General features: G+C 42.1%; 1 protein-coding gene across 1 annotated transcript; it reads left to right on the forward strand.

Annotated features, from left to right (window-relative positions):
• The first annotated feature begins 253 nt into the window (after window positions 1-253).
• Window positions 254-5,089, forward strand: LOC112036369 (BTB/POZ domain-containing protein At5g03250). The gene is made up of 4 exons (XM_024069175.2): window positions 254-511; window positions 2,292-2,361; window positions 2,543-3,760; window positions 4,501-5,089. Exons 1-4 carry the CDS (start codon window positions 450-452, stop codon window positions 4,930-4,932), a joined length of 1,782 nt encoding a protein of 593 aa, XP_023924943.2. The 5' UTR covers window positions 254-449; the 3' UTR covers window positions 4,933-5,089.
• The last annotated feature ends 11,925 nt before the right edge of the window (window positions 5,090-17,014 follow it).

The raw sequence follows: 17,014 nt of genomic DNA on the forward strand, positions 1-17,014 counted from the left end.
TACGAAAATTAAACACAAAAATCAGCAAAAGATGGATTTGTTTTTGATTCTTAAAAAAAGGAAAAGAAAAAGAAAAAGGGGGATGCTGACATGTAAAAAAAGCTGAGTTAAAGTGACTGTCTTCGGAGATGAATAAGCAAGAGTCAGACCGAGTCTACACTCATGATCACTATACGGAACAGAACAGAACAGAGCAACTCCACACGTACCTCACTACTTGGCTCTGGATTCAACCGCTTCCTTCTCTCCCTTCACTTCTTGCTTTTGACTCGCTACCACTCTCTCCCTCTCTCTCTCTCTCTCTCACAAAAAGTAGTACTAGATTTTGCAGAGAGAGTATGAATGGCACGTTATCCACCTGAATACTGCTGACATTTTCTTCTTTCATCTTGATGCTTTTTTGGTGGTTCTAAGCTTTGCCCATTTCAGAAGAATCACAACACAATCACATGGCATCATCCATGGGGCTGGGTTCTATATCCGAGGCATTTCATCGCGAAGGCCAAACTTGGTAAGCACTGAATGTTTTAATCCATTCCTCCTCATATATTTTCTATTTTGGTTTTCACTTTTCAGTTAGTTTAATCAATCCCCTTGTGTTCTGACGTGGGTTTATATGTTACGTGCGTGTTGTTCTCGTTTTGAAGTCTGAAACTTGGTTGTCTCAGACATTCAAGTTTAAACAAAGACAGAAAGAAATATATTAAAAAAAAGAAAAGAAAAGAAAAAAAAAGGTAGCGTGTCTGTAAAAATGTGCACGTGAATGTGAGCTTAAAATGCTACTTGTGAAGAGGTCTTTTATTAGTCTGTCAGACTTCATGGTTCTTGATGAACTCGATTTTTTATCCTATTTGAATTTTTGCCAAGAAAGTAATTCACTTGATCCTCGTACTATGTTTTCATGGTTGGTTGTTTTTGGCTTCATGGAGTTTGCTTTGTGCGCCTTATGTCTTCATTGCAATTTTGGTGTACTTTAAGCTTTATTAATAGCTGTTGGTGGTTGCAATTCCGTTAAAATTTGCTGCCCTATCGGCTATGGCTATACCTCTGGCTCTATTTGTGTTTAACTTTAACAACATGGAAGTTCAAAACTGATATGAAAGGTGACCTTTCACATCTTGGCATTGTGTCACTAGGATCAGTATGTATTGATTCTGTTATATACCAATGAGTTACAAGCACAGTTTTAATGGGATGTTGTTTTGAGTGATCGCAGTATGGGGTTGGTATTAATAACTTCATGCCAGCCAAGTATAGTTTGTCCTTGTAAATGTTTTATTCTATGATCCTATTATGAATGCTCGAGAAATAAAAAGTTCGAAAAATTATAGTATGCTATCTACTATGCCAAAGGTGGCCAGAAACTTTTGCTACTCATTAGGACTGTTTATTTCAGCATTTCTACCTGCTGAAGTGCAAGATAAGGCCCTCTTGTTTATCTGATGCCCAATCTCATGGTGAACTTGGTGGCCACTAAAGGGGTGGAGTTGGGTAGGTTTAAGTTTCAATTCTTTTGATGTTCCTGAATGTACCCAAAAAAGCCAAGAGTGTTGTAGCTTAGTGGCGTGGTTTGGTCTCTTTAGTAAGGAGAATTAGGGTTCAAATCCCCCTTCTCCACTTGTTGTAACAATTGAGAGAGAGAGAGATAACATCTTCATTAAAGATGATCTTTAAAAGAAATCATCAAAGCCATAGATCATAGATAACATCTCCAATGTTTCTTTGTAGGTGGAAGGGTGGAGTGAAGGATAGATGGGACTTGGAGTCTTAGGCACAATAGGTATGAGACCTTGTTGTGCTAAAGACATAAAAGGAGGGGGGGGGGGGGTTGTGGGGGGAGGAAGTTTATGAGGTTGATTGTGACATGGTTTTGTGGTACTTCCCACAGCTACCACTTCTAAGAGATTGTAGTATTATTTTCTTTGATCAATAACATATCTCATCAATTTTATGTTGGCAAGATGAATGTGGATTGATAGAAGTCCATTGCATTATTTTGACCTCTTTCATTTATTAGTTCATTGGTGATACTGATAGATTACTAAAATTGTAGGTTTTTAACAACAATTTAGATCTAGGAGTCTCTGCCACATTTTAAAAGCAGCATAGAGAGCATTAATATATGTATGTCACAATAAGATTATGGGTTCCCGAAGTGGGTCAATTGACCTCCCAGAAAGATGGCTTAAAAGATTTTGTGGGATTATTTTTTTGTCTCTATTACCAATGAAATATGCCCACCTAGAAAGAACTTGTTTTAGTTTCATGGATTTTATTGATTTTTCCTTCAGGTACTGCACAAGTGGGCTTCCAACAGATGTTATCATCGAAGTTGGAGAGATGTCTTTTCATATCCATAAGGTGCTTTTATATTATTATGTTTGACCTCTGATGTAATAGTACATGTGTGCATGAGGGCATCTTTGTGCTTGAAATTTCTATACTTTCTTAACTTCTACATGATTTGTCTTCATAGTTTCAACTCAGTATAATATTCATTCTCTATTCGAAAATTCCCTCCCCATGTTGACATCTACTGCAGTTTCCATTGATTTCTAGGAGCGGACTGTTGGAGAGGCTTATTGAAGAGGTGTCCAGTGAGGATGAATCAGATTGTGTTTTGCAACTTGATGATGTGCCTGGTGGAGCTAAAGTATTTGAGCTTATAGCCAAATTTTCCTATGGTGTTAAAATAGAGTTCACTGCTTTGAATGTAGTCAGCCTTAGGTGTGCGGCAGAGTACCTTAAAATGACTGAAGATTATGGAGAAGGAAACCTCATCTCACAAACAGAGGCTTTTTTAAATGAAGTTTTTGGTGATTGGAAAGATTCCATAAAAGTTCTTGAGAGTTGTGCAGAAGTACAAGAATATGCAGAAGAGCTCCACATTGTTTCAAGATGTGTAGACTCCTTGGCCATGAAAACTTGTGCAGACCGAAGCTTATTCAATTGGCCTCTATCTGGAAGCAATAACTCTCAGAACCCAACAGGTACCGTCTTGTGGAATGGTATATCTTCCGAAACTAGGCCACAACCTCTTGGTGAGGATTGGTGGTTTGAGGATGTCTCATTTCTTAGCTTTCCCCTGTATAAACGGCTGATTTTAGCTGTTGAATTAAAAGGCATGAAGCCTGAGACTATTGCTGCATCCCTAATATACTATGCTAGGAGGCACCTCCCCTTGATGAATAGGCAATCAAGCTTCAATGATGCAAATCATGCAAATCCTGAGACATCTATTTCTATTCCTGAGGTAGATCAAAGGTTCCTACTTGAAGAGATTGTGGTGTTATTTCCTACTATCAAGGGAGTCACATCCACCAAGTTTCTGCTTGGGCTGCTCCGTACTGCTATGATCTTACATGCAAGTCAATCATGCATAGAAAATTTGGAGACACGGGTGGGAACCCAGTTGGACCAAGCTGTTCTTGTAGATCTTCTCATACCAAGTTTGGGTTACTCAGTGGAAACCCTTTACGATATAGACTGTGTTCAGAGGATTCTTGATCATTTCATGTCATTATATCAGGCACCTGCATCTTCATCTCCAAACATAATTGAAGGGGGCCAATTGGTGAGTGAAGCTGATTCTCTGACACCTATAACTAAGGTGGCTAGTCTGGTGGATGGATATCTTGCTGAGGTGGCACCAGATGTCAATTTGAAGCTGCCAAAGTTTCAGGCACTGGCTGCTGTTATCCCTGAATATGCCAGGCCGCTCGAGGATGGTCTTTATCATGCAATGGATATATACCTGAAGGTATCACAAATACACAATCTTAAATAAACGAATTGTCTCATATACATATTTCGTTTCAAATCAACTTTACTCAGACCAAAATTCAAATGGAATCTTGAAATTCCAAAAATTGTCAGACATTTTGTTGACAAGTTATATACACATTTTAAAAATGCCTACTTTGCAAAGAGGATCCAAATCAAAATGAAGTTGTGAAACTTTGTTTGATTCATTAAAATTTGACGACTTAGAATATTCTGGTTAGCACCACATGTGTTGCACCTGGAACCTCAAAGCAACATGATATGGTAATGGCTGTGGGATATGTGCCAAATAAGTGTATTAGACAAAGGAAGAGTAGAGAAGATTCACTAGAAATCTCTGCTTGATACAATGATTAGTCTCCACATCTTATGGATATTAAGAAAACAAGTGAGGTGCCAACCTCAAATAAGCTATTTTACCTAAACCATTTGCATTTACCTGAAGAAGATAATTATTCCTTAAGTTTGTGGTATCCATTTGAAGTTTGTCAAATCCAATACTAGACACGTACGCACAAGACACAAGTTTGGTAGCCCTTGTACAATAGGGTGCATATAATATCCTACAATTCCTCTCTCAGAGGCAACAACTACAATCTTCAACATATCTTATAGAAAAGTTAAATTAGTTTTTTTTTCCCTTTTTCTTTTTTAAAACTTCATTTGTAATCTTTTCTTGCTCTGATGAAGCTAACATCACATATTTCAAAACTTCAGGCACATCCTTGGCTAACAGATTTTGAGAGGGAGCAGCTCTGTCGACTTATGAACTGCCAGAAGCTCTCATTGGAAGCCAGCACCCATGCAGCCCAGAATGAGAGGCTACCTCTTCGAGTAATTGTGCAAGTCCTCTTCTTTGAACAGCTTCGACTCCGTACATCAATTTCAGGCTGGTTCTTTGTTGACAATCTTGAGAACTCTCAAAATCCCAGCGGAAGCCTTGGGCTTCCAAAAAATGATGCATCCTTTAGAGACCGAGTTGTGGGTGTTGATGACCGTCTTTCAAAGCTTGAAAGGGAGTGTTCAAGCATAAAAAGGGAACTTCATATATTGAAGAAGCCGAAGAGAGGTTGGTTCAATCTTCACAGGCTTGGTTTCGGGAGGAGAACACCACCTTGCAGTTCAAAGAATCATAGCCCTGTGGTATGAAGGCATTAGTACCATTTATGAATGAACAGAAAAGTCATGAAAATGGTGAGGTGGCTCATTAATTTTGAAAGCCCAACTAACTGGACAAATCTTTTTTGTACTTCCAATGTTGCTTTTCTCATTCTATTTGTTGAATGCCAGATAGCTGCCATTCTTTATGTGCAGTTTAGATAAAAAACAAAATTTTGTATTGTTTAGGATATAGGTTGTAGGTCAAAACACTCATTAATTTATTCTCATTTACTTGAAATGACTAAATTGCTAAAGCTTAGAGCATTCACAGGCAGAAATCTCATCCCATCCTATTTTACCACCTAAAAAGCTACTTTATCAATTATAACATACCATTTTTTAATACACTCAACATTCCAAAATTTTATTTTTTTTCCCCAGTTTATTTAAATATTCTTTTTTATTCTTTTTTTTTTTACTATTTCTCTCTCTCTCTCTCTCTCTCTCTCTCTCTCTCTCTCTTTTCCTTTTTGGCTCTCTCCCTCAACCTTTGGCACAAGAATAGATAAGAGAAAAAAAACAACTAGCAAGGTCTCTCTGGGTCTAAAACATCACCACCACCGTAGTAAAACTACTGTCACTCACATCACAGCAAACCCACCACGCCACTAGCTAGCAACCACCACCACAACCACAATAGCCACCACCACGCTAGTATATGGAAAGGATATGCTCTTTCTAGGAAACCAAACAGTTCACAAACAACAACAAAACCCAGAACCTTCTCTTATTTTCTTTCATCTTCATACCAAACAAAAATAGAACACAATCCAAGAGTTTCAAACCCAAAAAAGGAAAAAAAAAAAAAAAAGACGAATCAAACATGCAAAAGAAACCCACCATCGATGCTTCGTCGGAATCACCATTGGAGCCATCGGAGCTCCGATTCAAACCCATCGAAGCCCTCATACCGATCCAAACCCAGCCCACCGACCCACCGTCGTCAAAACCCACACCTCCAAAGAAACCCACCACCGATGCCTCGTCGGAATCACTATCGGAGCAATTGGAGCTCTGATTCAAACCCATTGGAGCCATCAGAGCACTCACGTCGAGCCATTGGAGCCATCCGATTCCACCGTTGAGGAAGCCACGGGGTCTTGGGTCTGAAGAGAGTAGAGAGCAGAGGAGAAAGAGAGAAGGAAGAGAGAGAAAGAAAGAGAAATAATGAGAAGGAGAGAGAAATTTCCGGGTTAATAAAAAGGGGAGAGAGTATTAATTTTTTTTTTATACCATTCAGCTACAATACCATCTTACAAATAAGATGGTACTGTAGCAATATCTCAAAAAAATTTAGCCTTCCCCAAGTTTGGCCTTCCAGTTGTTGAGCATTTGTTGAGCTTGTATGCTAAATGTATCTTACATTTGGCATATGACAAGCCCACTACTGATGCTCTTATGAGCCATTCATGAATAAAAATGTTTAGAAGGAACACACACTCCAAAAAAAATTGTAGGAGATGGATGGCTATGCCTTTTAAGCCATTATAAATCTGCTTTCATTTCATTGTGGGAATGGTTGATCATGGTAAATGATCATGACATTTCTACTTAGAACTTTCCCCCACTTTTAGGGAGCCTACCAGGTTATAGTGTTATTGTGTCTGAAATCTGTCAGCCCCACTTAGAAACTCTCAGGTTTCCTTCCTGCAGGAATTTTGTTAGGGTCCGGTTAATGTATGTCCTTAGAGCATACATTAACAAATCCGTTTTTGGAAAAATTTTATCGAGAATTGAAAAAGTTGTCAAAACTTTTTCAACTCCCAATAAATTTTTTTCCAAAAATGGTATACTATTGTTAGTAAAATAGTAAAAACCATTTTGTTATTATGGGGCTTTTCTTGAGACTTTACCATTGTATTAGAACCTTCATGACCCTTGGCAGGGAGTTTTATGCATTTGTAAGTACATGGTAACATTTCCAATAAACCATCTTTGCCTTACAGAATACAGATTCATTTCATTTGTAGTTACTGACATTGGACGTCGAACTGGGGCATGGGAGGAATTTTCTTCTCATTTACTATGTAACATTCCCAATTTTCTAGTTCAAGGTTTTGTTTGCTTGTTTTGAGTATTTTAATCAAAATAGAGTCCTTAATGTTAAGATATTACTAGGATCTGTTTAGGACTATCTTTACTTGAAAATTAAAATGTCTGGAGCCTTTGATAAAAAAGGTTGTACCAAATGCATAAAAATCCCACTTTTTGCAAGGTTTGGTAGAGGTCATGATAAGTAATCTTACCCCCAATTTATTTGGAGCTTTTAATATGGCCCCTAAATTATATAATGAAAATTGTACGGCTTTGGGATATCCAGACCCATTTGGGCTTTGAGCTCTAGCCTGATAGTATGGCCCATACTGCCCCTAGGCCCAGACCTCAGGCCACCTTAGAGCCTATTGGGCCAACGACCTTAATTAGTACGCACTATATTTAATCACCCGAATCACGCTCGATGAACCCCTTACCGAACGTTAAGACAGTTGCTTAGGTTTACCTCTTTTCAGCTGCGCGGCAGTGTTGTAGGGAACATCGCTGCTGAGCAATTCTACTTAAATGAGAACCAGTTCCAATGCCACTCTTACCACACCTCACTCCCAACTAAACACCCACTTAGCGGTAACAACATTAGACCTCCTCTCCTACTAACCATAAGAGTAACCATAATTCTTCCACTAATTTCTGGTTATAAAGATGAGAAACTAAGGAAGGGAAAGGGTTGTTGAAAGGTTCTGGAGGAAGCCTAGAGTTGAGAGCAATAGAGTCATAAGAGTGAGAGGGAAGAAATACAAAGGTTGGAGAGATATTGTTGGGTCTCTAAGCTAGAATCACCCAAAGTTGAAAATCCAAAATTCACATTACAAATAGATTGTGAGCTCAAGAGTGAGCTAGCCCATCAATCTTGTTTTGGGCACGCACAACTAGCGCCACTGTGGGAATCTCCTACAAAGCCATGGTTCAACTGAGACTCACGCATGGGAAAATGTCTGAAAGACGTTCAGGCAGTTACGCTGAAACTGGTTCGCTAGGATCTTCTCAGGGATCCACCTGGTGAGAACGGAGGCACAAAAGGCGTGAAGATAGGGCTTCTGAACAAGAGGAAGAGTGGTTCAGCCTTGGAGAGGGGTCGTACCAAACCCAACGGACAATATCAGGTGCTTCAAGGCACGGGCAATTTGACGAAAGAGATGAGGAACTTAAGCGGTTACACAGACTGGTGAGAGATCTAGAGTTAGAAGCAAGGGGTAAGCACCAGAGAAGAGACCAAGACAATCGAGAAGGGAGATCTGATAGTGGGGGAGATCATTTTGGGACGGGGTCCCATCAATTTGGTTCCCCTCGACGTCGAGAACATTCACATTCACAGGAGTCCTGTCGACGCCGGGACCGTTCACATTCACGAGGGTCCCATCAACGTCGGGACCGTTCACATTCACGAGAGTATGTAGGTGGTGGGTTCAAATCCCCCAAAAGAGCGACGACCATATAATGCCACCATGGACGAAATGAGTCATGCCTTACGCAGAGCTACTCGATCGCCATTCTTAGACGACATTGAATGGACCCCAATGCCGAGCAGATTTACACACCCACCATTCAATTCCTACGATGGGAAAACAAACCCGGTAGAACACGTTAGCCATTATATCTAGATGATGTCTCTGCCTACTCACAATGACACACTGATATGCAAGGTATTTCCCTTAAGCCTCGGCCCCACTGCTATGAGATGGTTTAATGGATTGCGGAAGGGTTCTATTCACAATTTTGCTAAGTTGATCCAAGAATTCGGTGTCTAGTTTGTAACTTGTAGCTGGGTGTTGCAACCAGTGGATGCATTACTATATTTGAAGATGAGGGCTGGGGAAACCCTTTGCAGTTATGCCAGTCGGTATTGGGAGCTTTATAATTGGTAGGGGCAACGAGAAGATTGCGAAGAGCATTTTTAGGATAGGGTTGCCCGAGGACTCCGAGCTGTAGGAGTCATTGACGAGGAAGCCTCTCAAAGATATGAGGCAGCTTATGAGGCGTATTGAGGAGTACAAATACTTGGAGGATGATCGGTTGTAGAGTAAGGGTAAGGCCCAGTTAGTAAATCATCCTCGAAATAGCGGTTTTCAGCCAAGACTTCGAAAGGATTTAAGGATACAAAGGCCAGAGTTGCAATTGGGGGAGGTGAATGTGACATTTAAGGAGCTGGTGCATAGAATCGTAGGTCGGATCAAGAATGAGTCGTACTTTAGATGGCCGAACAAGATGGGAGGTAAATTGTCTCTGAGAAACCAGAATTTTTATTATACCTATCACAAGGATAAGGGGCATACCACTGAACAGTGCCGAGTGTTAAAAGACCATTTAGGGCAATTGGTGAAGGCGGGATATCTAAAGGAGTCTGTGGTGGATTCAGGGAACCGAGGTACTAGGCAAAGTGATCAACAAAGAGGGAACCCTTTCCTGCCTCCATTGGGAGTGATTGAAGTCATCCATGCCACCCTGAGAGGTACTGTTGTGGCTAGAAGAAGAGAAGTGTTGACCATAGCACCCGTGGGAAATTGCTCGGGTGAGCAACCCCTTGTGAAGAAAATGAAGATTGGTCAGGAGCCCATCACTTTTGACGACGATGATTTAGAAGGAACAATTCAGCCGCATGACGATGCGTTGGTGGTGAAGGCCAGGATAAACGGTTTCATAGTAAAGAGGGTAATGGTAGATCAATAAAGTGGTGCCGATGTAATGTATCCAAATCTATTTAGAGGGCTCGGACTGAAGAAGGAGGACCTCTCAAAATATGATACGCACCTGGTCGGGTTTGATGGCCAGGTGGTGATTCCCGAGGGGCAAATATCATGAATATGGAAGGAAAGAAAGTAACTGTGGTTTTTATAGTTGTCACTTTGTTCTCTCCTTATACAGCCATTCTAGGAAGGCTGTGGATCCATATAATGGGGCCAGTCCCCTCTACCCTGCATGTGAAAGTTAAGTTCCACATGAAAAGGGCGTTGTTGTAGTAAGGAGAAGTCAGAAAGTTGCCAGGCAATGTTTAGTGGTCGTGGTTGATTGGAAGTACAAGCAAGATAAATAGAAGGAAATCGTTGAGGATTTCCCTTTGTAGCAATCACAGAAGCTCCAAGAAGGAATGAGGGCTAGTTGTGCTGAGGAATTTATTAGAGTAAAGATACTACTGGATACTGACCGATATTTTCAAAGAGGGGCAAGTATGAAAGACGGGGATAAGGTAGAAACATTGTTATTTCTCATTCAAAATGTAGATGTGTTTTGCTTAAAACCCATATGAGGTCCCCGGGGTTGATCCCGAGTTCATTGTTCACAAGCTTAACATAGACTTGTCATTTCCTCCAAGGAAACAGAGGCCGAGAAAGTTAGCAAAGGAGCACGTTGAGGCAATGAGACAAGAAGTTGGGAGGTTAAAAAAGGCAAGGGCGATAAAGGAAATCTTCTTCCTGGAATGGCTGGCAAATACCGTGGTGGTCAGGAAGAAGAATGGCAAATGAAGAGTTTGTGTAGATTTCACAGATTTGAGCCGAGGATACCCAAAAGACCCATTCCTATGCCAAAGATAGACCAGTTGGTCAATGCCACCTATGGGCACCCGAGGATGAGTTTCCTCGATGCCTTTTAGTGTTATCACTAGATCGCCCTAGATGTCGAGGATCAAGAGAAGACGACATTCATTTCCCCCTATGCAAACTACCATTACACCGTGATACCCTTCAGGTTAAAGAATGCTTTGGCAACCTATCAACGCATGATGACTAAAATGTTTCAAGACAAGATTGGGCATACAGTTCAAGTATACATTGATGACATGGTGATAAAAAGTAAACAAGAAATACGACATATAAAAGTTCTCTAGGGGATATTTGAAGTGCTATGGCGACATAAGTTACGCCTGAACGCGAACAGAACTGGCAAGTTCCTAGGTTATCTAATCACTAACCGTGGGATAGAGGTCAACCCCGATTAGATTGAAGCCGTGTAGTGCCTCAAGCCACTGTGCAATCCAAAAGAAGTGCAGGTGTTGACTAGAATGTTAGCTGCCCTTAATCGGTTCATTTTTAAGTTTGTCGATTGCTATCGTCCATTCTACCAACTTTTGAGGAAGTGGAAGGGGTTCTAGTAGAATGAAGAATGTGAAAGGGTTTTTCAGGATTTGAAGGAGTATTTGATACGGGCGTCGATATTAACAGCCTCAAAACCTGGGGAAGACTTATTCATGTACCTCTCGGTATCTGATCATGCTATAAGCATTGTGCTGTTAAGGGATCAAGGAGTGCAGCAGCCTGTGTATTACATTAGTAAAACCTTAGTTGATGCCGAGACAAGATACTTACCTTTGGAAGAGCTGGTGTTAGCGTTAGTGCATGCTACGAGGAAGTTGCCTCATTATTTTCAAGCTCATACCACCTATGTCTTGACCGAGTACCCTTTACAGTCGTTATTAAAGAGATCCGACTTTACGGGCCAGATAGCTAAATGGGGGACTCGGCTAGGATCCTTCGATATAAGGTACAAGCCGAGAAGTTTGATGAAGGGCTAAGTTCTTGCTGATTTTGTTGTAAAGTTTTCTCCTAAGAACGAAAGGGAGGTGATTTGTCATGTGAAATGTCGCCCGTGGAAGGTATTTGTCGACGGTGCATTAAGTGCTATAGGGGCCGATGCCGGGATTGTCATTATCACCCCAGAAAGAATACGATTGGAGCATTCTTTTAGATTGGGGTTCAGGGCCTTTAACAATGAGGCAGAGTATGAGGCCTTGCTTGCCGGGTTAAGAACTGTCATGGGTATGGGTGTCCAGGATATAAAGGTTTATTTGGACTCCCAGCTGGTTGTCAGCCAGGTGCAGGACAGTTTTGAAGTCTGAGATTCTCAAATAAAAGAGTACTTACAAGTGGTAAAGTAGGTCATAAGTAAGTTTTGTACGATAAAGTTGACCCAAGTTGCCTGGGGACAGAATAGACATTCCAATCCTCTAGCCACGTTGGCATCATCAATGATGGAGGATGTGCTTTGGTTAATCAAGGTAGAGCTCATAGTGGAGCCAAGCATTAATATGGCGGTTGGTATTGTAGTGATTTCAACAACCGAGCCATGTTGGATAGACCCAATCATTGACTTTTTAGCCGACGATCGAGTCCCAGATGATGAGAAGGAAACTAGTAAGGTTCACTAAGTAGCTACTCGGTATTGGTTGTCGTCAGATCATAAGATGTACTGGAGGTCTTTTAGGGGGCTGTACCTTTTGTGCTTATACCCTAAGAAAGTTATTGAACTCTTGGCCGAGCTACATGATGGGGTGTGCGGCAGTCATGTGGAGGGACGCTCATTAGCACGCAGAGCAATGACTTAGGGGTTCTGTTGGCCACAAATACAGAAGGATGCCGCCGAGTATGTGCACAAGTGTGAACAGTGCCAAAAGCATGCCCCATTGATCCACCAACCAACAAGCCATCTGAATCCAGTCAACAGCCTCAGGCCTTTCACGTAATAGGGGCTGGATATTCTCAGCCTGTTTCCCCGAGCTACGGGCAATCGAAAGTTTGTTTTGGCAGCTGTCGATTACTTCACCAAGTGGGCGGAGGCAGAGGCGTTAGCCAATATTCGGGATGTGGATGTTAAGAAGTTCGTATGGAGGAATATAGTCACAAGATTCAGGGTGCCAGACTCTCTTATATCTGATAATAGATTGCAGTTCGATAGTAGAGCCTTTCGCGAGTTTTACAGTGGACTCAACATCAAGAACCGATACTCCACCCCAGCGTATCCTCAGAGCAATGGCCAAGCAAAAGCCACCAATAAGGCAATCATGAATGGATTAAAGAAAAGGTTAGATGGTGCCAAAGGTAGGTGGGCCGAGGAGCTGCCCAACGTTTTGTGGGCATACCAGACAACTACTAGAAGGTCTACTAGGGAAACTCCATTCTCTCTCATGTATGGGGCAGAAGCTATAATACCGGCTGAGGTAAATTTATGTAGTGCACGGGTTGCAGGATTTTCCCCTACCCAAAATGATATATTACTGGTAGAACGTTTGGATTTGCTGGAAGAATTCTAAGGAGTAGCGACTATACGGCTGGCAAAGTATTAGCAAAAACTTGCCCGGCAATATAACCGGGGCATAAAGACAAAGGAATTCAACGCTGGGGACCTTGTGCTACAGAAAGCAGTAGAGAATATACGGAATACAAATTTTGGGAAACTTGCCCCAGCCTAGGAAGGGCCTTACAGGTTACAGCCATTGCTAGCGCAAAAGCGTACTATTTGAAAGAATTAAATGAGAGACTGTTTCCCCGACCATGGAATGTTCATAATCTGAAAATTTTTTATCATTGATCATCTGTACATGGGAGTGTGAATTCAATAAAATCTTAGATGTACATTTTATTAGCTAATATGATGATGATATCTATGTGTGCAGGTGTATCATTACTTGTGAATTTATTGTCGTTAACTCATTAAGCTCCGGTCGACACAGATGGGAAATCTCATACCAAATTTTTCTAAGGACAGAAATCTGCTCCTAGCTCGATTTTTATTGCCGAGCAAGTGGAAACCTTACGCAAAATTTTTCTAAGGATAGAAAACTGCTCTCGATTTGATTTCCATCACCGAGCAGGAAAAAACCTTAAATTCTCCCAAAGGACAGAATCTGTCCTTGGTACGATTTCTATCACCGAGCAGGTGGAAGCCTTGACTAAATTTTTCTAAGGACAGAAACCTACTCCCAGCTCGATTTTTATTACTGAGCAGGTGAAAACCTTACGCCAAATTTTTCTAAGGACAAAAAATTGTTCCCGGTTCAATTTCCATCACCAAGTAGGAAGAAACCTTAAATTCTCTCAAAGGACAGAAACTTGTCCTTGGTACGATTTCTATCACCGAGCAGGTGGAAACCTTGCACTAAATTTTTCTAAGGATAGAAACCTGCTCTCGGCTCGATTTTTATCGCCGAGCAAGTGAAAACCTTACACCAAATTTTTCTAAGGACAGAAAACTGCTCCCGGTTCGATTTGCATCACCAAGCAGGAAGAAACCTTAAATTTTCCCAAATGATAGAAACTTGTCCTCGGTACGATTTCTATCACCGAGCAGGTGGAAACCTTGCACTAAATTTTTCTAAGGATGGAAACTTGCTCCCGGCTTGATTTTTGTCGCCGAGCAGGTGGGGACCTTATGCCAAATTTTTCTAAGGATAGAAACCGTTCCCCAATTCGATTCTTGTCATCGGACAGGAGGAAACCTATTCTAAAAAATTATCTAAGTACGGAAGGATCAACGCATGTCAAATTTTGTTATTACCGCCAAGGAGCCAATTCTTTCTAGATAAAAGTGACCCTGTCTAGGGTAAACCAGGTCACCGTGCATGGCCGGCGATTACCTGGCCTTTTGCAAGCAGAAAAGAAAGCAGTCTCAATCTCCGTTTTATAACGAATCAGAATTAAACTACCCAGCCATCTAGAATACACGCATAAAACAATCAAAGAGCACAACAGGAAAGATAATAGCAAACATTCATAAATGTAATTAAAGCCAACATATAAAAACTAAACCAGTGACTATAGAAAAGTTAAACCCGGGAAAAATAATTGTTCTGTCACCACAGCCCAGTGACATAGGCAAACTTACCGAAAAGAGAAACTATTTAAACAAAAGAAAAGTAAAGTAGATCGAAGAAATCTAGTTCGGCAATTAACTTGTAAGGTCTGCATATTGGAGATGGGCGACATCCTCAGGTGGCTGCTAGGTTGCTGAAGGTGGCTGAAGCTGAACATCCTCACCAGGCTAATCACTAGCACAGGGGTTGCTGGTGGCCTCCAGGTCAACTAGCTCCATGTGGGATCCAATTGCCTCCATCAACTCCCTCATACTTTAAGTTTTTTCCTTGACAGCAGCACCGAGAGGGTTCTATGCAGTAAGAAGAGGGCCTGGAAAAGGGATTTTGTTAGGATCTCTTAAAGGAGAGTCCTCGAGGACTCCCAAAACTTGTAGTGCAACCAACCAACCCTCCCTAAAGGCAAGCTTCCGAGCTTCCTGGATGACGGGCTCTGCCGAGTTCTCCGCATCAGTGAATCCCTCGTTGTACCATTTATTTTCGCACGCCTCCAAAGCTACCTTCAAGTTAGCCAACTCCTCGACTTGCACAGTGTTCAAGCTCACAACTTCTGCTAGTTTTAGCGCAGTTTCGCCCAGCTTAACCTCCAACTCCGAGAACCTCTTCTTCCCCGATGCCTTGGCCTTCTCGGACGCAACAGCCTTCTTTTCTGCGGCCTCGGCAACCTTGGCTTTTTCCTTTGCAGTCACCTTGGCCACGTCCTTAAGAGCCTTCTCCCTATTGGCATCCTTGGCAAGCTCCTTCAGCTACCCATCTAGAATGTGAGTCAGTTAAGCAGCCTGATGAAACAACAATGATAAGTACGACAACAAAAACTACATATGTATAAAAGTTAGTAAGAAACCAGGGGACAAGAAATTACCGCAATGGTGTGCCACTGCAACCACCTGCCCAGTGACTTGTCAGTCCCATCCTCGAAGGTGTGCACGTCTTCAGGCAACAGGAGGCCGTGCACCAAACTTTGAGCAACATGATACCCTTCACCTTTTCCAACACTCGTACACTCATAGTCGCGATGAGGGGTTTGCCATCCAACAAGAACGAAGGTCGCCATTCTGATGCGACTGGGGAGGTGGACGCCACATTCGTCTTGGTTTGAGCTGTTGGCTTTCGGATGACAATACCCTTTGATGGTAGTGGGGGGGTCCTAGTGGGTGCATCACCCGATCCAGTTGGGGTTTGTTCGGCTGTCCGTTGTCTTTTCTGAAGTGGCCGGAAGGAGGAGAAGGAGAAGGGCGAGCTTGATCTCGGCTTAGAGGTTCTTGCTGCTGCGCGGTTGGCCAGGCGCTTGGCATAAAAAAACTGATTGTCGTCGTTCTTCTTGTCACCATGTCGTGACCTTGATTAAATTCAGTTTTTGAAGAGCTAACTGATTCAATGGCTGTCGTCTTGGCTACCTGTACGAGAGCTTCAGGTCCAACAGGAGCCTCAGGCTCTACAGGGACCTCGGGTTGAATGGGGGCTTCAGGTTGGACCGGCACGTGTGCCTATTCTCGGCAGTGTCAAGACACACGTTTGGCTAATTCGTCCCGTAAGGGTGTAAGTTCGTTGGAGCAGGAATACTGCAGACCAAGGTCACGAGCTTCGCCTATTGTAAATCTTGGAGGGAGGAAGTTCGCATGCTGTACATCGATATAGGAAAAGAGGGGACTGTCAACTAACAAAGCTTGGCCGAATGCTTGCCAAGTGGAATACACAGGTTCAACACCGAGGATAAAATAGGACGCTTAGAGTTGTCCGTCCCAATGAACAAAAATTTCTGACCTAAGCACAAAATTTAGGTCCCGAACATGTACTACTCTAAGATCCGGCTTAAACCTTTTGCTCTCTACACAGAAGCAACACAAAAATCGGTTAGTAATTGTTTGATCAAATTGAAATTAATAGAAGGCAGTTAATAAAGTATGTTCGGTACCAACCAACATCGCGCGGTGAGAACACGCAGGGGAGCTCCTCGGCAAACCAGTTGCCGCTCACCCGTATGAACTCTCCAGCCGAGTTCCTATTAGAGTCAGGTAGGCATGAAATGAGTCGCATCCTCATGTCTCTTGTTTTTAAGTAATAATCTGACTTAATTGCCGCACGAACTATACATGAAGTTAATGTCATGGTAATCCAATCGCAACCCGAACAACTAGTTCAACCTACTGACACAACTCACTACTTGGTAAAAGTTAGGGGGGAGTTGGTCGGGACAGAGATTGTAAAATCTAAGGATACCTAGGATGAAGGGGTCAACGGGGAACCTAACCCCACCCTCAAGAATTGTCATCAAGGGAAAGAAAATTGTATTTACACCACTGCATCTTTGGATGTTGATATCGCCCTTGGGACAGTAGGCAATATCAACATCCTCAGGGACATTGTAGGCAGCCCTAAAGGTAGCTAAAGAGGCTTCTGAAGAAAGGAGATGAGAATAGCCCATTCTCTAAGTTA

This window comes from Quercus suber, unplaced genomic scaffold (genome assembly GCF_002906115.3).
Source record: "Quercus suber isolate HL8 unplaced genomic scaffold, Cork oak 2.0 scaffold_256, whole genome shotgun sequence".
Classification (NCBI taxonomy): Eukaryota; Viridiplantae; Streptophyta; class Magnoliopsida; order Fagales; family Fagaceae; genus Quercus; species Quercus suber.

What these genes read in the sequence shown, in the direction of transcription:
- LOC112036369 (XM_024069175.2), top strand. Translation starts at nt 450, where the DNA reads ATGGCATCATCCATGGGGCTGGGTTCTATATCCGAGGCATTTCATCGC. An exon ending in CATCGCGAAGGCCAAACTTG is followed by an intron (nt 512 to 2,291) that starts GTAAGCACTGAA and finishes TTTTTCCTTCAG; the next exon opens with GTACTGCACAAGTGGGCTTC. An exon ending in CAATGGATATATACCTGAAG is followed by an intron (nt 3,761 to 4,500) that starts GTATCACAAATA and finishes TCAAAACTTCAG; the next exon opens with GCACATCCTTGGCTAACAGA.